The sequence below is a fragment of the Tachyglossus aculeatus genome, chromosome 2, assembly GCF_015852505.1.
Source record: "Tachyglossus aculeatus isolate mTacAcu1 chromosome 2, mTacAcu1.pri, whole genome shotgun sequence".
Taxonomy (NCBI): Eukaryota; Metazoa; Chordata; class Mammalia; order Monotremata; family Tachyglossidae; genus Tachyglossus; species Tachyglossus aculeatus.
This window is the reverse complement of record NC_052067.1, coordinates 98,795,304-98,818,641: the sequence shown is the minus strand read 5'-3', so window position 1 is coordinate 98,818,641 and position 23,338 is coordinate 98,795,304. Positions and strand designations below refer to the sequence as shown.

The 23,338-nt window shown below is 45.6% G+C and overlaps 1 protein-coding gene across 2 annotated transcripts in view; it reads right to left on the bottom strand.

Annotated features, from left to right (window-relative positions):
* The window catches only part of GOPC (golgi associated PDZ and coiled-coil motif containing), a 64,467-nt gene extending 41,613 nt beyond the window's left edge, over positions 1-22,854 (bottom strand). For both annotated transcript variants that reach the window (XM_038766823.1, XM_038766832.1), the window contains exon 1: positions 22,570-22,854. In XM_038766823.1, coding sequence (XP_038622751.1) covers positions 22,570-22,830 — 261 coding nt within the window. In that variant the 5' untranslated portion in view covers positions 22,831-22,854. The remainder of the gene's footprint in view (positions 1-22,569) is intronic.
* Positions 22,855-23,338: the final 484 nt, after the last annotated feature.

The following is a 23,338-nucleotide window of genomic DNA, read 5'->3' as shown; positions in this document are numbered from 1 at the left end:
CGGAGGGTGCGGGCTGGGCTGGAGAAGGAGAGAAGGGAGGTGAGGTAGGAAGGGGCGAGGTGATGGAGAGCCTTGAAGCCCAGGGTGAGGAGTTTCTGCCTGATGCGTAGATTGACTGGTAGCCACTGGAGATTTTTGAGGAGGGGAATAACATGCCCAGAGCGTTTCTGCACAAAGATGATCCGGGCAGCGGCGTGAAGTATGGATTGAAGTGGGGAGAGACGGGAGGATGGGAGATCGGGGAGGAGGCTGATACAGTAATCCCGACAGGATAGGATGAGAGCTTGAACGAGCAGGGTAGCGGTTTTACAGAAAGACCAATAGTAAGGGCATAAAGGGGCAGTGTGGCCTAGTGGCAAGATCACGGGCTTGGGAGTCAGAGAACCTGGGTTCTGATTCTGGCTCCATGACTTGTCTGCCGTATGACCTTGGACAAGTCACTTAACTTCTCTGGGCCTCAGTTACCTCATCTGTAAAATGGGGATTAAGATTGTGAGCCCTGCGTGGGACAACTTGATTACCTTGTATCTACCCCAGAGTTTAGAACAGTGCTTGGCACATAGTAAGGACTTAATAAATGCTATAAACATTATTATTATTAATTATAAATGTCATGCATACACAAAGGGAGCCACTAGGGTAAACAAATGAAATGAACAGACGTACACCCAGCTGTTAAGGGTGGCCTACAGGATGGTATGGTCAATCCATCTTTATTCTCCTCTTGTCCCACTCTTTATTTAATCACGCAAATCCAACAAGTCCTGTTAGCCTTTCTCTGATTGCCTCTCCCTGGTCACTTCCGTAGTCGATAGAGCACAAGCCTGGGATAAGAAGGTCATGGGTTCTAATTCAGCTCTGCCACTTGTCTTCTGGGTGGCCTTGGGCAAGTCACTTCACTTCTCTGGGCCTCAGTTACCTCATCTGTAAAATGAGGATTGAGACTGTGAGCCCCATGTGGGACAAGGACTATGTCCAACCTGATTGGCATGTATGAACCCCGGTGCTTAGTATAGTGCCTGGCACATAGTAAGTGCTCAACAAATACCATTAGTATCATTATTATTATTATTTTGCCTCCAAGGTTGGTGGCAACGTGGGCAGGGAATGTGTCTGTTTATTGTTGTACTCTCCCAAGCACTTAGTACAGTGCTCTGCACGCAGTAAGCACTCAATATGATTGAATAACTGGTAGACTTACTTGGGTTTTACAAAAACAGAATAAAATCCCCAGAGCTCGGCCCAGTGCTCTCACAAAGCGCTCAACATCACTGATTAGCAAAAAAATCATTTCTTCAAAATTCTCACGAGGCTTGTCAAGATTAGAACAGTGCTTTGCACATAGTAAGTGCTTAACAAGTGCCATTATTATTATTATTATTATTATTATTATTATTTTATTCCCCGAGCCCATGATGATTCAATTTTCCGAACGCTACAGCTAAAGCAGGTGAAATTTGTTCACAGTTGTCGCTTTACTTGTGAAATTAGAGCCCCCACAAAAACACTTCTTTGGAACAATCTCCCTGTCATGTAACACATTAAAGGTGAATTTCATTGAACTAAAGATACTCATCAGGGCCTGTTAACAGGGCTGGGGGTACTTTGGAAGGTTCACGAGAAAAATATTGAAGGGAATGGGGATTAAGACCGTGAGCCCTACGTGGGCCAACCTGATTTCCTTGTATATCTACTCCGGTGCTTAGAACAGTGCTTGGCACATAGTAAGTGCTTAACAAATACCAACATTATTATTATTATTGATGACCAAAGCCCCGTTGGTTGATTGGCTTAAAATTGATGGAAGTGGAGTCTGCTGTCAGTGAGCTGGGGCACAGGCTACAGAGTGAAGATCTGACTCATCTGAACAGGATACTTTCTCTTTCCTGACTCTCGGTGGTTTTGAGATGCTTAAATCAGTCAATCAATCAATCAATCATATTTATTGAGTGCTTACTGTGTGCAGAGCACTGTACTAAGCGCTTGGGTAGTACTAGTTGGCAACATATAGAGACAGTCCCTACCCAACAGTGGGTTCACAGTCTAAAAGGGGGAGACAGAGAACAAAACCAAACATACTAACAAAATAAATAAATAGAATAGATATGGACAAGTAAAATAAATAACGAATGAGGGAACTGAGGCCCAGAGAAGTGAAGTGACTCGCCCACGGTCACACAGGAGACAAGGGGCAGAGAGCTGAAATTAGAACTCAGGTCCTTCTGGTTCCTTCTGGTTCTCTGGTTAAACAGAGAACAGCATGGCCTAATGGAAAGGGCACAGACCTGGGAGCTGCCGGCTGCTCGCTGTGTGAACTTGGGCAAGTCACTTCTCTGTGCCTCAGTTTCCTCGGATTTATATCTACCCCAGCGCTTACAAGAGTGCTTGACATATAGTAAGGGCTTAAATACAGTAATATTATGTCACACAGCAAGCACTCTAGAATAGCACTAGAATAGTATGCTGGAATAGAGGGTTTTTTCTATTTTCCGCTCAATATGGCTACAGTTAATCAATCAATCAATCGTATTTATTGAGCGCTTACTGTGTGCAGAGCACTGTACTAAGCTCTTGGGAAGTACAAGTTGGCAACACATAGAGACAGTCCCTACCCAACAGTGGGCTCACAGTCTAAAAGTTAAAATACAGAAAGGAAATGGAGGTTGAAAACAATATTTTAACACCTACTTTGGTACAATACTTAAAATATTTTGTGGGAAAGGAGACCAAAGGCTTCCTTGAGATCTTCATATTATTATGGCTATTATTATAATAACAGTGGCATTTGCTAAGCCCTTACTATGTGCCAACCTCAGTACTAAGCACTGGGGTGGATACAAGATAATCAGGCCAGATACAGTCCCTGCCTCCAATGGGGCTCAGAGTCTAAAGAGGGAGAACAGGCACCGAACCCCCTTTGTTACAGATCAGGAAGCTGAGGCACAAGTGACCTAGTAAGAAGTGAGAAGCAGTGTGGCCTACTGGAAAGAGCACTGGCCTGCGAGTCTCAGGCCTTGGGCAGATCATTTAACTTGTCTTTGCCTCACTTCCCTAATCTACAAAATGAGGATGGAATACCAGTTCTCCTTCCCCTTAGCCCCATATGGGACAGGGACTCTATATTACCTCCTGCCTGTCCCCACTCCAGTCCACACTTCACTCTGCTGCCCAGGTCATTTTTCTATAAAAACATTCGCGACATGTCACCCCCATCCTCAAAAAACTCCAGTGGTTGCCCATCCACCTCCGCATGAAACAAAAACTCCTCACCATTGGCATCAAAGCACTCCATCATCTTGCCCCCGCTATCTCACCTCGCTACTCTCCTACCCACACACTTCGCTCCTCTAAATGCTAACCTTCTCACCATGCCTCGATCTTACCAGTCTCGCCACCGACCCCTCGCCCACATCCTGTCACTGGCCTGGAACGTCCTCCCTCTTCAAATCTGACAGACAACTACTCTCCCCCACTCAAGCTTCAAAGCCTTATTGAAGAGACACCTCCTCCAAGAGGCCCTCCCCAACTAAGCACCCCATTTCCTCTTCTCCCACTTCCTTCTGCATCATCCTGACTTGCTCCGGTTCTTCCTCCCCACTCCCAGTCCCACAGCACTTCTGTACATGTCTGTAATTTATTTATTTAATGCCTGTCTCCCCACCTCAAAACTGTAAACTCGTTGTGGGCACGGAATGTGTCTGCTTACTGTTATATTGTACTCTCCCAAGCGCTTAACCCAGTGCTCTGCACGCAGTAAGCACTCAAATACAACTGAATGAGTGAATACCTGCTTATCTTGTATCTGCCTCAGTGCTAGGTACAGTGCTTGGCACATCCTAAGTGCTTAACAAATTCATTCATTCAATCGTATTTACTGAGTGCTTACTGTGTGCAGAGCACTGTACTAAGCGCTTGGGAAGTACTAATCGGCAACATATAGAGACGGTCCCTACCCAACAATTCTAGATAACGATGGTATTTGTTAAGCACTTACTTAAGCACTGGGTGGGTAACCAGGTTGCCCCATGTGGGGCTCACAGTCTTAATCCCCATTTTACAGATGAGGGAACTGAGGCAACGAGAAGTTAAGTAGCTTGCCCAAGGTCATGCAGCAGACAAGTGGCAGAGGCGGGATTAGAACCCACGTCCTCTGACTCCCAAACCTGGGCTCTTTCCACAAATGCCACCACTTTTTTCGGTGACTTGCCCAAGGTCACCCAGCAGGCAAAGTAGCAGAGCCACAATTAGAACCCACGTCCTTTCCCACTGATCCATGTTACTTCTCTCTTCCTGAGTCCTACTCCGATTCCCTCTGTCCATGTCCCCCAACTTCCTCACTGCTGTCAGTGCCTCCTGAAACTGTTGGGATGCCAGAATGCTGAGTGACCTGGGAAACCTGCAAGCCCCATCTTTTCCAGAGCTCTAACCAGGGGAGGAAGAGGGACTCCCCTCTTCGACTTTCTCTCTAGGGCAGGAGTCACTTGGTGTCTTTTAGACTGTGAGCCCACTGTTGGGTAGGGACTGTTTCTATATGTTGCCAACTTGTACTTCCCAAGCGCTTAGTACAGTGCTCTGCACACAGTAAGCGCTCAATACGATTGATTGATTGATTGATTGATTGAGACAAATCCACTCTAAGACTAACCTGAGAAAATGCTAGAGCTCTAGGGTCCAGCAGGGCAGGGTAGGGTGCCATCCCCAGCATCCTGCCCCAAGCAGAAGAAGTCCAGCTCCATCCTCGGTAGAGCAGAGTAGGGCGGAAGCATCAAAGCGTGCAACCCCAAACTTCCCCCAACTGATGCTTCAGAATCAGTCGAGGACCACTGAGGCCAACCCCTACCTCCTGCCTGCCTCCTCAATCAATCAATCAATCATATTTATTGAGCGCTTACTGTGTGCAGAGCACTGTACTAAGCATTTGGGAAGTACAAGTTGGCAACATATAGAGACGGTCCCTACCCAACAGTGGGCTCACAGTCTAGAAGAGTGGGCTCACAGTCTAGAAGTCAATCATATTTATTGAGCCCGTATGTACACCTCCATAATTTATTTATTCACCTTAGTGTCTGCATCCCTCTCTAGACCCGAGTGTTTACTTCGTACAGTGCCCTATGTACAGTAAGCACTCAAATTCAAATGATTGAGCGCTTAATAATAATAATGATGGCATTTATTAAGCGCTTACTATGTGCAAAGCACTGTTCTAAGCGCTGCGGAGGTTACAAGGTGATCAGGTTGTCCCACAGGGCGCTCACAGTCTTAAATCCCCATTTTACAGATGAGGTAACTGCGGCACATAGAAGTTAAGTCACTTGCCCAAAGTCACACAGCTGACAAGTGGTGGAGCAGGGTTTTGAACCCATGACCTCTGACTCCAAAGCCCGGGCTTTTTCCACTGAGCCACACTGCTTCTCACTGAGAGCTTACTGTGTGCAGAGTGCTGTATTAGGCACTTGGGCAAGTACAATATAACAAAGTTTGTAGACACATTCCCTGTCCGCAAGGAGCTTACAGTCTAGAGGGGGAGACAGACATTAATATAAATAAATAAATTATGGCTATGTACAAAAATGTTATCATCATCATCAATCGTATTTATTGAGCGCTTACTGTGTGCAGAGCACTGTACTAAACGCTTGGGAAGTACAAGTTGGCTGGGGGAGTGAATAAAGGGAGCAAAACAGGGCTACGCATAAGGGAATGGGCTTTGAACGTGGAGATGGTTATGATATTTCAGCCCTGCCAGGATCCTCATGATACCAACATCTGTCTCCTAGAGTCAGTCATGAACGATTGTTATTTTTACAACCTTCATTTTAAGTTAATACGGCCTCTCCCTTTCTCTTCTCTAATGTGTTTGTCCTCCACCCTCAGCTCTTTAGACTGTGAGCTCTTTGCATGTCAAAGACTTGGTCTAAAACATCCATGTAGTCCTCGCAGGTAGTCCTGCATGGCATAGTGGATACAGCACGGGCCTGAGAGTCAGAAGGCTGTGAGTTCTAATCCTGCCTCCGCCACTTGTCTGCTGTGTGACCTTGGACAAGTCACTTCACTTCTCTGTGCCTCAGTTACCTCACAATAATAACAATAATAATAATGATGATGGCATTTATTAAGCAGTTACTATGTTCCAAACACTGTTCTAACCTCATCTGTAAAATGAGGATGGAGACTGCGAGCCCCATGTGGGACAGGGACTGTGTCCAACCCAATTTGCTTGTATCCACCCCAGTGCCCGGCACTCGTTAAGCGCTTAACAAATATCACAATTAATATCATTACTATCATTACTACTACCACCACCACCAGTTCCATTAACTCACAGATAACCTTTTATGCTGCCAACTTGTACTTCCCAAACGCTTAGTACAGTGCTCTGCACACAGTAAGCGCTCAATAAATAAGATTGAATGAATGAATGAATGAACCTCTTCCTCCACATTTTTTCCCCAAGTTTTCTCTTGAGGTTTTCTGGCCAGGGTCAACTTCCCATTAAAGGGCATGTTGAAAAGCTGACTGATTCTTTACTTCCAACTTCTGTAGTGATAAGGAACAAAGCTCGAAGATACCTTTCTTTAAGAAGGTGGAGGACAAATGCATTTTGGGGTAGGTGGGTCTTTCTAAAGTATTTTCAAAGCTAAGTATATCAACTGTTTATAAAAGCACAAAAAAGAACTGATTGCTAAAGCCACCCAGCTCTGAGCATATGTGCAAAATCAAGCACCAGCTGATTCCATAGTACATATACATTCATTCATTCAATCGTATTTATTGAGCGCTTACTGTGTGCAGAGCACTGTACTAAGCGCTTGGGAAGTACAAGTTGGCACCCATGGGTTCATTCAAATTTGGTAATATGAAATAAAAGAGGGCAGTCGTGCTTTAAAAAGACCAGCTAATCTTTCCTAGGCACAAAGTCCTTAGAGGTTTGGAAACCCACTGCCATTATGTGGCCAACTTCTGAAATCAGAGAAGCAGCATGGCTTAGTGGAAAAGGAGCCCAGGCTTGGGAATCAGAGGTCGTGGGTTCTAATCCCGACTATGCCACTCGTCAGCTGTGTGACTTTGGGCCAGTCACTTAACTTCTCTGTACCTCAGTTACCTCATCTGTAAAATAGGGATTGAGACTGTGAGCCCCACGTGGGACAACCTGATAAACTTGTAGCTATCCCAGTGCTTAGAACAGTGCAAGGCACATAGTAAGCGCTTAACAAATACCATTATCATTATTATTATTATTATCATTGTTAAATCCTGCAGATGGGATACCATAGTTCTACATGGAAAAGCACTGCTAAAGACTGTCTTCTCTGCATTCAAGCATGGTGGGGGTGGGGGGTGCTTACTCAAAGAAATGCCAAACACTGTTAATCTGAATACAATACAACATCATCTCTCAAGGCCAACTGGAATAAGACAGTGGTGATTACTTTCCAATATTCAACTTGCCCCTGGCCTATTTTAACGTTCAGTTGCCTTTACCCTTAAAGCACAAATTAACTTAAAAACTGTCATTGTCAGGCTGGAATTCATGTTAAAAACATGTTCTGAAGACCCAAATTTTATTTTTTGCCTCCAGAAATACACTACAATGTAGTTTACCAGATAAGCTACAATCTCAGGACTCAGAATATATATTTATAATTTGAGAAAGGAAAACATCTCTATGCAATTTATGGCAGCTTTGAACACTCTTCCAGAATGTACAAAGATGGGGGCAATTAAGCCCTACTTCCCATTCTTTGAATGATCTTTTCTACAAAATTAGCTTCTAAATTTGACTTTAAAAGCATCACTGATTAAACAGTTTCCTTAACCAGAAACCAGAATTTATGTCCTCACGTTTAAAAGTTCTTTATTCTCAGCATGTCCCCATGATTGCATCTAATATACATCTTCATAAGAGCACTTTCCAATTCAATTTAGTCTGTTCTTTGTGTTTCTCCAAGCTGAGTACATGATTTATTTTTAAAGGCAGAGAACTCCAAAAGACAGCAGAAATTAAACCACTTAAAAAATTAACAAGGTAGGGAAACCTTCCACGAACCTTACCATGTCATCAGTACACAACAAATTAAAAATGTCATTTTCGTGGGAGTGGGAGTCCATCAGCAAGCCACTTCCTTCCCACCATCTGCTGAACAAGAGCAGATATGACTAACAGAATGGAAAAGATGCACTCTTCAAAGGATACTGACACATCTATAAAATTCTAACTGAATAGTTGCTTTGACTTCTTTTTTATTATTTTAAAAGGATGGAAGAGTTCCTACCCCGCTTCACTGAGAAGATTCTACACTGTGAGCCCACTATTCTAGACTGTGAGCCCACTGTTGGGTAGGGACCGTCTCTAGATGTTGCCAACTTGGACTTCCCAAGCGCTTAGTACAGTGCTGTGCACATAGTAAGCGCTCAATAAATACGATTGATTGATTGATTGAGAAGCAGTTTTCTTCAGGTCTGACTGTCCACAAAAAGCAATTCTAGAACGACAACACTGTTTTTTTCCAGACTGACAATAGTGCCAACACCACATAACCTTAACCACAATCCACCAAAGGGCCCGTAAATAATGATTTCTTAGGGAAAACCTGCCATGGAGTCATTATCATAGTTATGACTCTCTCAAAGTTTCATTTCTAAAGCTTCTTTTCCCCCCTTCTTCTACTGCCCAGCCCGCAACCTCCGCTCCTCCACCGCTAATCTCCTCACTGTACCTCGTTCTCGCCTCTCCCGCCGTCGACCCCCGGCCCACGTCCTCCCCCTGGCCTGGAATGCCCTCCCTCCGCACATCCGCCAAACTAGCTCTCTTCCTCCCTTCAAGGCCCTGCTGAGAGCTCACCTCCTCCAGGAGGCCTTCCCAGACTGAGCCCCTTCCTTCCTCTCCCCCTTGTCCCCCTCTCCATCCCCCCATCTTACCTCCTTCCCTTCCCCACAGCACCTGTATATATGTATATATGGTTGTACATATTTATTACTCTATTTATTTATCTTACTTGTACATTTCTATCCTATTTATTTTATTTTGTTGGTATGCTTGGTTCTGTTCTCTGTCTCCCCCTTTTAGACTGTGAGCCCACTGTTGGGTAGGGACTGTCTCTATGTGTTGCCAATTTGTACTTCCCAAGCGCTTAGTACAGTGCTCTGCACATAGTAAGCGCTCAATAAATACGATTGATTGATTGATTGATTAAATCGGGGGCCTAACCCTTGATTTTAATTATCTGAGCAGGAACACACCTACATGAGTTCTGGTAATCTCAGAGTAGTTAGAATTTCCTGTCCCTTCCCAGTCTAACTTGGTTCCTTCCTACATACTCCATTCCCCCTCCCCCTACCTTTTTTAAAATAGCATTTGTTAAGTGCTCCCTCTCCCCCTCGTCCCCCTCTCCATCCCCCCATCTTACCTCCTTCCCTTCCCCACTGCACCTGTATATATGTATATGTTTGTACATATTTGTTACTCTATTTATTTATTTTACTTGTACATATCTATTCCATTTATTTTATTTTGTTAGTATATTTGGTTTTGTTCTCTGTCTCCCCCTTTTAGACTGTGAGCCCACTGTTGGGTAGGGACTGTCTCTATATGTTGCCAACTTGTACTTCCCAAGCGCTTAGTACAGTGCTCTGCACACAGTAAGCGCTCAATAAATACGATTGATGATGATGACGAAGTGCTTATAGTTGCCAGACACCTTACTGTGCATGGAGGTAGATGCAATCTAATCAGGTTGGACTCAATTCATATCCCAAATGGGGCTCCCAGTCTTAATTTCCATTCTTCAGATGAGAGGAGAGAACAGAGGTACAGAGAAGTGATTTAACCATGGCCACACAGCAGGCACATGGCCGAGTCAGGATTAGAACCCAGGTCCCCTAACTCCCAGGCCTGTGCTCCTTCCACTACGCCACACTGCTTTTCCCTTTTCCTCAACGCACCTCAAATGAAACAAAGCACCTATCGCGGAAAGGAACAGCAGTTTAAACTGGGATGTGAAAAGCAGCGTGGCCAAGTGGGTAGCGCGAGGGCCTGGGAGTTAAAAGGAGCTGGGTTCTAATCCTGTCACCACTTGTCAATCATTCATTCAATCGCATTTGTTGAGCACTTACTGTGTGCAGAGCACTGTACTAAGCATTTGGGAAAGTACAACAGAACAATAAACAGTGACAGTCCCTGGCCACAAGGAGCTCACAGTCTAAAGTGAGAAGCAGCGTGGCTCGGTGGAAAGAGCACGGGCTTTGGAGTCAGATGTCATGGGTTCGAATTCCGGCTCTGCCAACTGTGGGCTGTGTGACTTTGGGCAAGTCACTTAACTTCTCTGTGTCTCGGTGACCTCATCTGTAAAATGGGGATGAAGACTGTGAGCCCCACGTGGGGCAACCTGATCACCTTGTAACCTCCCCAGCGCTTAGAACAGTGCTTTGCACATAGTAAGCGCTTAATAAATACCATCATTATTAGTATTAAATCCCAGCTCTGCCAATTGTCAGCTGTGTGACTTTGGGCAAGTCACTTAACTTCTCTGTGCCTCAGTTACCTCATCTGTAAAATGGAGATTAAGACTGCGAGCCCCCGTGCAACAACCTGATCGCCTTGTAACCTCCCCTGCGCTTAGAACAGTGTTTTGCACATAGTAAGCGCTTAATAAATACCATCATTATTATTATTAAATCCCAGCTCCGCCAATTGTCAGCTGTGTGACTTTGGGCAATAATAATAATGATGATGGCATTTATTAAGCAGTTACTATGTTCCACACACTGTTCTAACCTCATCTGTAAAATGAGAAAGGAGACTGGGAGCCCCATGTGGGACAGGGACTGTGTCCAACCCAAGTTGCTTGTATCCACCCCAGTGCCTGGCACATGTTAAGCACTTAACAAATATCACAATTAATATCATTACTATTATTACTGCTACCACCAGTTCCATTAACTCACAGATAACCTTTTACGCTGCCAACTTGTACTTCTCTGTGCCTCAGTTACCTCATCTGTAAAATGGGGATTAAGACTGTGAGCCCTCTGTGCGACAACCTGATCGCCTTGTAACCTCCCCAGCGCTTAGAATAGTGCTTTGCACATGTTAAGAGCTTAATAAATGCCACTATTATTATTATTACTATTGAAGTGGGGGAGACAGACATCAAGACAAATAAATAAAATTACAGCCACTGTGTGACCTAGGGCAATCAATTCTCTTCTCTGTGCTTCTCCTACCTCATCATAAAATGGGGATTAAGACTGCGAGCCCCCTGTAGGACCCAGACTTTGTCCGACCTGATTAGCTTGAATCTTCCCCGGCGCTTAACTGCGTGCCTGGTACCTAGTAAGCGCTTAACAAACACCATAAAAATGTGCTCCATCTGGGGACTACGCCTGAGGCCTGGGAATCCGAAGGACCTGGTTTCTCATCCTGCCTCCGCCACCATTCTGCTGAGTGACCTTGGGCAAAATACTTCACTTCTCTGGGCTTCGGTTACCTCATCTGTAAAATGGGGATTAAGACGGTGAGTCCCACGTGGGAGAGGGACTGTGTCCGACCTGATTAGCTTGTATCTACCCCAGTGCTTGGAGTAGGCAGTGCTTGGCACATAGTAAGCGCTTAACAAATACCATTATTATTAAAACCATACGGGAAACGTCTCTTGGCTCTGGCCTTGGGGAATCACATTCCTCCTGCTGAATGGGGCTGTGGAGAGTGGCTGCCCAGGAAATGGGGAGTGGGGATGAGAGTGTTTCAAGCCCGGGTCATCATCAGGGTCCTTGCCACCACTTCCTTGTTCCATGGGCTAAACAAGGAATCCTTGTTCCATGGGCTAAACCAGAATACCACGGGGTGGACGATCCTCGGCAGGCGGGGACCGAAGGACGTTCAAAGATGGAAATCCCGCTGCCTGAACCATTGGGCTGATGAATGGAGTTAACAGGGCCTCCTTGGGACGCTCCCGACAAGAGACGGCCTGGGCAATTTGCCTCCGTTGGTCGACAGGACTCATTATTAGTAATTGCAGTGTGTACTGAGTACCTGTGGACAGAACACTGTGAAAGGTACTTACACCCAACCACATTTTCTTACAAACCGAATGAAATTCTACTGAAAAATCACGCACCTAAATTACCATGTGGTCCACAAAGATGAGCCTGGTTTTGTCCAATTAATGACACCACCACAAGGAAAGGCAATTTGGGGCTGAGGGGCAGGGGGCATTCATTCAATCACATTTACTGAGCGCTTACTGTGTGCAGAGCACTGTGCTACGCGATTCGAAAATACAATTCAGCAAGAGTCAATCCATGCCCACACCAGGTTTACAGGGGCACCTACAAGGTTTCAGAAAGTTGAAGGTCACACACATTGGTGTTCACAATCATGGCTCTAACAACAACCGCCCAGGTTACCCACATACAAAATGAGTCTTTTATTCTCACGTGCACAGATGACGGAATACCTAGTTTTATTTTTTCTGGGTGAGATGGAATTAATTGGGACTAATGTGCAGCACCCACACAGCGAATGTGCACCACACGGGGTAAGCCCCTACAAGTTTCAGATTCCCTTTGAGGAGCTGAACAGGAAGATCAGGGCCCATCAGTTGTCCGGCACGAAGGGTGAGATGGAAATGATTCTCTCCGGAGTCTATGGCGGGAGCCTCCCTAACTGGAGTCCCCACGCCCAGCGTCCTCCCTAGCCGCCCTCTCCCTGGGCAATAATCCCCTGGCTTCCTCTCCTCATATTCCATTTTGGACCTGGTTCTTCACACCGCTCCAGAGCTTCACCCATTTCTAGGAACCGTCGTTTCTCTAATCTGGCCTCAGATCCCTTCTCCTTTCCCCAGGCCCTGGATCCCCTTTCCCACCATCCCCATGCACCTTTGAGAGCCCCAACTTCCCCGGTAGACTGTAAACCCCTTGTGGGAAGGGATCGTTTCTACCAACTCTGCTGCACTGCACTTTCCCAAGCAGTTAATACAGGGCTCCAAACATAGTAAGGGGCTCAATCAATACCTTTGATGGATCAACTGATTACCCAGCCCTGGGAGTCCCCTTTCTTATGACCTTCCCACTTTGCTCCCTGGGAGCTCCCCCACTCCCCTTCTCCCTAGGATTCCCCCTCATCGGGCCTCTTCCAAAACTCATAATTCCCAGCCTCTCAACCCTGCCGTCTGCTCATATTCACCCACTAAGACCCAATTCCTTTCACCCCCTCGCCCCTAAGTCCCTTTCACACACACACACACCCCTCGCGACACTCCAGCGCTTAGAACAGTGCTTGGCATGTAGTAAGCACTTAACAAATACCATCATTATTATTATTCACATACACCCCTTTGCCCCTCAGTCTCATTATTATTATCATTATTACTCAGGCCCACCCCCTCCTCGCCCCTCAGTCTCCTTCACATCTACCCCTTCACAGCCAGTCCCTTGCCTCTCAGTCTCCTTTCATTCATTCAGTCGTATTTACTGAGCGCTTACTGTGTGCAGAGCCCTGTACTACGCGCTAGGGAAAGTAAAATATGACAAACAATGGCATTCCCCGCCCGCAATGAGCTTACAGTCGGGGGCAGGGACGATACATAGAAGTACAATAAAATGACAGTGCTGTGGGGTTGGGAGGGGGGAAAAATGAAGGGAGCAAGTCAGGACGATGCAGAAGGGAGTGGGAGATGAGGAAAAGTGGGGGTTAGTCAGGGAAGGCCTCTTGGAGGAGATGGGCCTTCAATAAGGCTTGGAAGGGAGGGAGAGTAATTGTCAGATTTAGTACAGTACAGTACAAATTTTAGTACATTTAGTACAGATTTAGCACTTAGTACAGTGCTCTGCACAAAGTAAGCGCTCAATAAATACGATTGAATGAATGAATAAATGAATTTGAGGCTCCAGGCCAGAGGCAGGATGGGGGCCAGGGGTCCCCCTCACCCCTCAGTCCCTTTCACCCCCACACCCTCGACCCTCAGTTGTCTACTGTGTGGCTCAGTGGAAAGAGCCCGGGCTTTGGAGTCAGAGGTCATGGGTTCAAAGCCCGGCTCCGCCAATTGTCAGCTGTGTGACTTTGGGCACGTCACTTAACTTCTCTGTGCCTCAGTTCCCTCATCTGTAAAATGGGGATTAAAAACTGTGAGCCCCCCCGTGGGACAACCTGATCACCTTGTAATCTCCCCAGCGCTTAGAACAATGCTTTGCACATAGTAAGCGCTTAGGAAATACCACCATTATTATTATTATTATTATTATTACTGCATGATCTTGGGTGAGTCACTTCACTGGTCCTCAGTTCCCACGTTTGTAAAATGGGGATAAGGAGCATGATCCCCATCTGGGCCCCGGCCTGTGTCCAACCTGACAAACTTGTATCTATCCCAGAGCTTAGAACAGTGCTTGGCACAGAGTAAGAGCTTAAGGGGAACCAGGATTATTCTCCTTCTTCTCCCCACCTACCCCTCGCCCTTCAATCCCCTTCACACCCATGCCCTCGCCCCCCCAGGTGTCCGCTGTGTGACCTTGGGCAAGTCACTTGACTTGGCCTCAGTTTCCTCACTTGTAAAATGGGGATAAAGAGTGGGAGCCCCATGTGAGCCAGGGCCTGGGTCTAACCTGACAAACCTGTATAATAATAATTATCATTATTATGGTATTTGTTAAGCACTATGTGCCAAGCACTGTTCTAAGCACTGGGGTAGATACAAGGTAATCAGGTTGACATGGGGACAACCTGTATCTATCCCGGTGCTCAGAACAGTGCTGGGCACAGGGTACGCATTTAAGGGGAACCATAATTATTCTTCTTCTTCCCACCGACCCCCTTGCCCCTCTGTTATCTGCTGCGTGACCTGAGCAAGTCGATTCACTTTTCTGGGCTTCAGTTCCCTCATCTGTAAAATGGGGATAAAGAGTGGGCCAAGGCTTGGGTCCAACCTGACAAAGCTGTATTTATGCCGGCACTGGGAACAGTTCTGGGCACAGGGTAAGCACTTAAGGCAGCGTGGCCCAGTGGAAAGCGCCCGGGCTTTGGAGTCAGAGGTCATAGGCTCAAATCCCGACTCTGCCAATTGTCAGCTGTGTGAATTTGGGCAAGTCATTTAACTTCTCTGTGCCTCAGTGACCTCATCTGTAAAATGGGGATGAAGACTGAGAGCCCCCCGTGGGACGACAACCTGATCACCTTGTAACCTCTCTAGCACTTAGAACAGTGCTTTGCAGATAATAAGTGCTTAATAAATCATCAATCGTATTTATTGAGCGCTTACTGTGTGCAGAGCACTGTACTAAGCGCTTGGGAAGTACAAGTGCTTAATAAATGCCATTATTATTATTATTATTATTATTCTGTGCCTTAGTGACCTCCTCTGTAAAATGGGGATTAAGACTGTGAGCCCCCCGTGGGACAACCTGATCACCTTGTAACCTCCCCAGCACTTAGAACAGTGCTTTGCACATAGTAAGTGCTTAATAAATGCCATTATTATTATTACGCTGTGCCCCAGTGACCTCATCAGTAAAACGGGGATGAAGACTGTGAGCCCCCTGTGGGAGAACCTGAACACCTTGTAACCTCCCCAGCACTTAGAACAGTGCTTTGCACATAGTAAGCGCTTAATAAATGCCATTGTTATTATTCTTCTGTGCCTCAGTGACCTCATCTGTAAAATGGGGATGAAGACTGTGAGCCCCCCGTGGGTTAATCTGATCATCTTGTAACCTCCCCAGTGCTTAGAACAGTGCTTTGCACATAGTAAGCGCTTAAAAAATGCCATTGTTATTATTATTCTCTGTGCCTCAGTGACCTCATCTGTAAAATGGGGATGAAGACTGTGAGCCCCCCGTGGGACAACCAGATCATCTTGTAACCTCCCTAGCGCTTAGAACAGTGGTTTGCACATAGTAAGTGCTTAATAAATGCCATTATTATTATTATTCTCTGTGCCTCAGTGACCTCATCTGTAAAAGGGGGATGAAGACTGTGAACCCCCCCCCCCCGTGGGACAACCTGATCATTCTGTAACCTCCCTCAGCACTTAGAACAGTGCTTTGCACATAGTAAGCACTTAATAAATGCCATTATTATTATTATTCTGTGCCTCAGTGACCTCATCTGTAAAATGGGGATGAAGACTGTGAGTCCCCCGCCGTGGGACAACCTGATCATCCTGTAACCTCCCCAGCGCTTAGAACAGTTGTTTGCACATAGTAAGTGCTTAATAAATGCCATTATTATTATTCTCTGTGCCTCAGTGACCTCATCTGTAAAATGGGGATTCATTCATTCATTCATTCAATCAATCGTATTTATTGAGTGCTTACTGTGTGCAGAGCACTGTACTAAGCACTTGGGAAGTCCAAGTTAGCAACATATAGAGACGGTCCCTACCCAACAGCGGGCTCACAGTCTAGAAGGGGGAGACGGACAACAAAACATATTAACAAAATAAAATAAATAGAATAAATATGTACAAATAAAATAAATAGAGTAATAAATACATACAAACATATATATATATGTATATATATATATATATATATATACAGGTGCTATGGGAGGGGAAGGATATCAAATGCTTGATAAGGTGGGGGGGGGGATGGGGAGAGGAAGGAGGGGGCTCAGTGTGGGAAGGCCTCCTGGAGGAGGTGAGCTCTCAGTAGGGCCTTGAAGGGAAGTAGGGCCTTGAAGGGGATGAAGACTGTGAGCCCCCTGTGGGACAACCTGATCACCCTGTAACCTTCCCAGCGCTTAGAACAGTGCACTGCACATAGTAAATGCTTAATAAATGCCATTATTACTATTATTATTCTCAGTTCCCTCATCTGCAAAATGGGGATGAAGACTGTGAGCCCCCCGTGGGCCAAGCTGATCCCCCTGTAACCTCCCCAGCGCTTAGAACAGTGCTTTGCACATAGTAAATGCTTGATAAATGCCATTATTATTATTCTCAGTGACCTCATCTGTATTATTATTATTATTCTCAGTTCCCTCATCTGTAAAAGGGGGATGAAGACTGTGAGCCCCCCGTGGGCCAAGCTGATGCCCCTGTAATCTCCCCAGCACTTAGAACAGTGCTTTGCACATAGTAAATGCTTGATCAATGCCATTATTATTATTATTATTCTCAGTGACCTCATCTGTATTATTATTACTATTATTCTCAGTTCCCTCATCTGTAAAAGGGGGATGAAGACTGTGAGCCCCCCGTGGGCCAAACTGATCCCCCTGTAACCTCCCCAGCGCTTAGAACAGTGCTTTGCACATAATAAATGCTTGATAAATACCATTATTATTATTATTCTCAGTGACCTCATCTGTATTATTATTATTATTATTCTCAGTGACCTCATCTGTATTATTATTATTCTTCTCAGTTCCCTCACCTGTAAAAGGGGGATGAAGACTGTGAGCCCCCCGTGGGCCAAGCTGATGCCCCTGTAATCTCCCCAGCACTTAGAACAGTGCTTTGCACATAGTAAATGCTTGATCAATGCCATTATTATTATTATTATTCTCAGTGACCTCATCTGTATTATTATTACTATTATTCTCAGTTCCCTCATCTGTAAAAGGGGGATGAAGACTGTGAGCCCCCCGTGGGCCAAACTGATCCCCCTGTAACCTCCCCAGCGCTTAGAACAGTGCTTTGCACATAATAAATGCTTGATAAATACCATTATTATTATTATTCTCAGTGACCTCATCTGTATTATTATTATTATTATTCTCAGTGACCTCATCTGTATTATTATTATTCTTCTCAGTTCCCTCACCTGTAAAAGGGGGATGAAGACTGTGAGCCCCCCGTGGGCCAAGCTGATGCCCCTGTAATCTCCCCAGCACTTAGAACAGTGCTTTGCACATAGTAAATGCTTGATCAATGCCATTATTATTATTATTATTCTCAGTGACCTCATCTGTATTATTATTACTATTATTCTCAGTTCCCTCATCTGTAAAAGGGGGATGAAGACTGTGAGCCCCCCGTGGGCCAAACTGATCCCCTTGTAACCTCCCCAGTGCTTAGAACAGTGCTTTGCACATAGTAAATGCTTGATAAATACCATTATTATTATTATTCTCAGTGACCTCATCTGTATTATTATTATTATTCTCAGTGACCTCATCTGTATTATTATTATTCTTCTCAGTTCCCTCACCTGTAAAAGGGGGATGAAGACTGTGAGCCCCGCGTGGGCCAAGCTGATCCCCCTGTAATCTCCCCAGCGCTTAGAACAGTGCTTTGCACATAGTAAATGCTTGATAAACGCCATTATTATTACTATTATTCTCAGTGACCTCATCTGTATTATTATTATTCTCAGTTCCCTCACCTGTAAAAGGGGGATGAAGACTGTGAGCCCCGCGTGGGCCAAGCTGATCCCCCTGTAATCTCCCCAGCGCTTAGAACAGTGCTTTGCACATAGTAAATGCTTGATAAACGCCATTATTATTACTATTATTCTCAGTGACCTCATCTGTATTATTATTATTCTCAGTTCCCTCATCTGTAAAAGGGGGATGAAGACCGTGAGCCCCGCGTGGGCCAACCTGATCCCCCTGTAACCTCCCCAGCGCTTAGAACAGTGCTTTGCACATAGCAAATGCTTGATAAATGCCATTATTATTATTCTCAGTGACCTCATCTGTATTATTATTATTATTCTCAGTGACCTCATCTGTATTATTACTATTATTCTCAGTTCCCTCATCTGCAAAAGGGGGATGAAGACTGTGAGCCCCGCGTGGGCCAAGCTGATCCCCCTGTAACCTCCCCTGCGCTCAGAACAGTGCTTTGCACATAGCAAACGCTTGATCAATGCCATTATTATTATTATTCTCAGTGACCTCATCTGTATCATTATTATTATTCTCAGTTCCCTCATCTGTAAAAGGGGGATGAAGACTGTGAGCCCCGCGTGGGCCAAGCTGATCCCCCTGTAACCTCCCCAGTGCTCAGAACAGTGCTTTGTACATAGCAAATGCATGATCAATGCCATTATTATTATTATTATTCTCAGTGACCTCATCTGTATTATTATTATTATTCTCAGTTCCCTCATCTGCAAAATGGGGATGAAGACTGTGAGCCCCCGGTGGGCCAAGCTGATCCCCCTGTAACCTCCCCAGCGCTTAGAACAGTGCTTTCAACATAGTAAATGCTTGATCAAGGCCCTTATTATTATTATCATTCTCAGTGACCTCATCTGTATTATTATTATTATTATTCTCAGTTCCCTCATCTGCAAAAGGGAGATGAAGACTGTGAGCCCCCCGTGGGCCAACCTGAGCCCCCTGTAACCTCCCCAGCGCTTAGAACAGTGCTTTGTACATAGTAAATGCTTGATAAATGCCATTATTATTATTATTATTATTATTATTATTATTATTATTATTCTCAGTGATCTCATCTGTATTATTCTCAGTGACCTCATCTGTAAAAGGGGGATGAAGACTGTGAGCCCCGCGTGGGCCAAGCTGATTCCCCTGTAACTTCCCCGGCGCTTAGAACAGTGCTTTGCACATAGCAAATGCTTGATCAATGCCATTATTATTATTATTATTCTCAGTGACCTCATCTGTATTATTACTATTATTCTCAGTTCCCTCATCTGCAAAAGGGGGATGAAGACTGTGAGCCCCCGGTGGGCCAAGCTGATCCCCCTGTAACCTCCCCAGCGTTTAGAACAGTGCGCCGCACATAGCAAATGCTTGATAAATGCCATTATTATTACTATTATTCTCAGTGACCCCATCTGTATTATTATTATTATTATTATTCTCAGTTCCCTCATCTGTAAAAGGGGGATGAAGACTGTGAGCCCCGCGTGGGCCATGCTGATCCCGCTGTAACCTCCCCAGCGCTTACAACGGTGCGCTGCACATAGCAAATGCTTGATAAATGCCATTATTATCATTATTATTATTATTATTATTATTCTCAGTGACCTCATCTGTATTATTATTATTATTCTCAGTTCCCTCATCTGCAAAAGGGGGATGAAGACTGTGAGCCCCCGGTGGGCCAAGCTGATCCCCCTGTAACCTCCCCAGCGTTTAGAACAGTGCGCCGCACATAGCAAATGCTTGATAAATGCCATTATTATTACTATTATTCTCAGTGACCCCATCTGTATTATTATTATTATTATTCTCAGTTCCCTCATCTGTAAAAGGGGGATGAAGACTGTGAGCCCCGCGTGGGCCATGCTGATTCCGCTGTAACCTCCCCAGCGCTTACAACGGTGCGCTGCACATAGCAAATGCTTGATAAATGCCATTATTATCATTATTATTATTATTATTATTATTCTCAGTGACCTCATCTGTATTATTATTATTATTCTCAGTTCCCTCATCTGCAAAAGGGGGATGAAGACTGTGAGCCCCCGGTGGGCCAAGCTGATCCCCCTGTAACCTCCCCAGCGTTTAGAACAGTGCGCCGCACATAGCAAATGCTTGATAAATGCCATTATTATTACTATTATTCTCAGTGACCCCATCTGTATTATTATTATTATTATTATTATTATTCTCAGTTCCCTCATCTGTAAAAGGGGGATGAAGACTGTGAGCCCCGCGTGGGCCATGCTGATCCCGCTGTAACCTCCCCAGTGCTTACAACGGTGCGCTGCACATAGCAAATGCTTGATAAATGCCATTATTATCATTATTATTATTATTATTATTCTCAGTGACCTCATCTGTATTATTATTATTATTATTCTCAGTTCCCTCATCTGCAAAAGGGGGATGAAGACTGTGAGCCCCCGGTGGGCCAAGCTGATCCCCCTGTAACCTCCCCAGCGTTTAGAACAGTGCGCCGCACATAGCAAATGCTTGATAAATGCCATTATTATTACTATTATTCTCAGTGACCCCATCTGTATTATTATTATTATTATTATTATTATTATTCTCAGTTCCCTCATCTGTAAAAGGGGGATGAAGACTGTGAGCCCCGCGTGGGCCATGCTGATCCCGCTGTAACCTCCCCAGCGCTTACAACGGTGCGCTGCACATAGCAAATGCTTGATAAATGCCATTATTATCATTATTATTATTATTATTATTATTCTCAGTGACCTCATCTGTATTATTACTATTATTCTCAGTTCCCTCATCTGCAAAAGGGGGATGAAGACTGTGAGCCCCCGGTGGGCCAAGCTGATCCCCCTGTAACCTCCCCAGCGTTTACAACAGTGCGCCGCACATAGCAAATGCTTGATAAATGCCATTATTATTACTATTATTCTCAGTGACCCCATCTGTATTATTATTATTATTATTATTATTATTATTATTCTCAGTTCCCTCATCTGTAAAAGGGGGATGAAGACCGTGAGCCCCGCGTGGGCCATGCTGATCCCGCTGTAACCTCCCCAGCGCTTACAACGGTGCGCTGCACATAGCAAATGCTTGATAAATGCTATTATTATTATTATTATTATTATTATTATTATTATTATTCTCAGTGACCTCATCTGTATTATTATTATTCTCAGTTCCCTCATCTGCAAAAGGGGGATGAAGACTGTGAGCCCCCGGTGGGCCAAGCTGATCCCCCTGTAGCCTCCCCAGCGCTTAGAACAGTGCGCTGCACATAGTAAATGCTAGACAGATGCCATTATTATTATTCTCAGTGACCTCATCTGTATTATTATTATTACTATTCTCAGTTCCCTCATCTGCAAAAGGGGGCTGAAGACTGTGAGCCCCCCGTGGGCCAAGCTGATCCCCCTGTAACCTCCCCAGCGTTTAGAACAGTGCTTTGCACATAGTAAATGCCTGATAAATGCCATCATCATTATTATTATTATTCTCAGTTCCCTCACCTCTAAAAGGGGGATGAAGACTGTGAGTCCCGCGTGGGCCACGCTGATCCCCCTGTAACCTCCCCAGCGCTTAGACCAGTGCTCTGCACATAGTAAGTGCTTAACAAATAGCATCATTATTATTATTATTATCACCTGTAACCTCCCCAGCGCTTAGAACAGTGCTTTGCAAATAGTAAATGCTTGATAAATGCTATTATTATTATTATTATTATTATTATTATTATTCTCAGTTCCCTCATCTGCAAAAGGGGGATGAAGACTGTGAGCCCCCCGTGGGCCAACCTCATCCCCCTGTAACCTCCCCAGCGCTTAGAACAGTGCTTTGCACATAGTAAATGCTTGATAAATGCTATTATTATGATTATGATGATGATTATTATTATTATTCTCAGTTCCCTCATCTGCAAAAGGGGGATGAAGACTGTGAGCCCCCCGTGGGACAACCTGATCCCCCTGTAACCTCCCCAGCGCTTAGAACAGTGCTTTGCACATAGCAAATGCTTGATAAATGCCATTATTATTATTCTTCTGTGCCTCAGTGACCTCATCTGTAAAAGGGGGATGAAGACTGTGAGCCCCCGGTGGGCCAAGCTGAACCTCCCCAGCGCTCAGAACAGTGCGTCGCACCTAGTAAGCGCTTACCAAAGAGCATCATTATGATTTTACCACACAGCATCGTTATTACTATTATTGTTAATAATAATAATAATAGTACGAATCGTTCCTCCCGAGGCGTCGGCCCACCTCGAGCTTGTGGTTGATCTGCGCCACGGTCTGCGCCTTGTGACAGAGCTGCGCGAAGCAGGAGCTGAGGCTGGTCATCTTCTGGCGGCCCTCGTAGGTGATGTCCGCCTGGTCGGGGTCCACCTCGCCCAGCAGCAGGTCCACGTCCACGAAGGCCTTGTCGAACTCCTTCTCCAGGACCTCCAGCCAGCGGAACATCGACAGACCCCCGGCGGGGGCCGCCCCGGGGCCCGACGACGACGACGACGACGACGACGACATGGCGCCCCGGGCCTGAGGGGACGGTGGGCCTCAGCGGGCCGCAGCCGCCGACCAGTTCACCCCAAGCCGACGGCCCGCTCCCACCGCGCATGCGCGCCGAGCCCCGGGCGGGGCAACGGCCGCGACGCCGCCATCTTGCCCGGGCCTTGCTGCGTTGGAACTTCGTTCATTCACTCGCTCGCTCCGCCCTACTCATTCATCCAACCCTATGATTCATTCATTCATTCAAATTGATTCATCCATTCGTTCAATCGTAGTGATTGAGCGCCTACCGTGTGCGGAGCACTGCACTAGGCGCTTGGGAAGGCCAAGTCGGCAACACGGAGAGACGGTCCCTCCTCAGAAACGGGCTTCGGGTCTCACATTGACCCCATCGCCCCTGCTCCCTCTGCTCTACCCATTCATTCATTCAATCCTATTGATTCACCCATTCATTCAATCATATTGATTGAGCGCTTACTGTGTGCAGAACACTGCACTAAGCACTTGGGAAGGCCAAGTCGGCAAC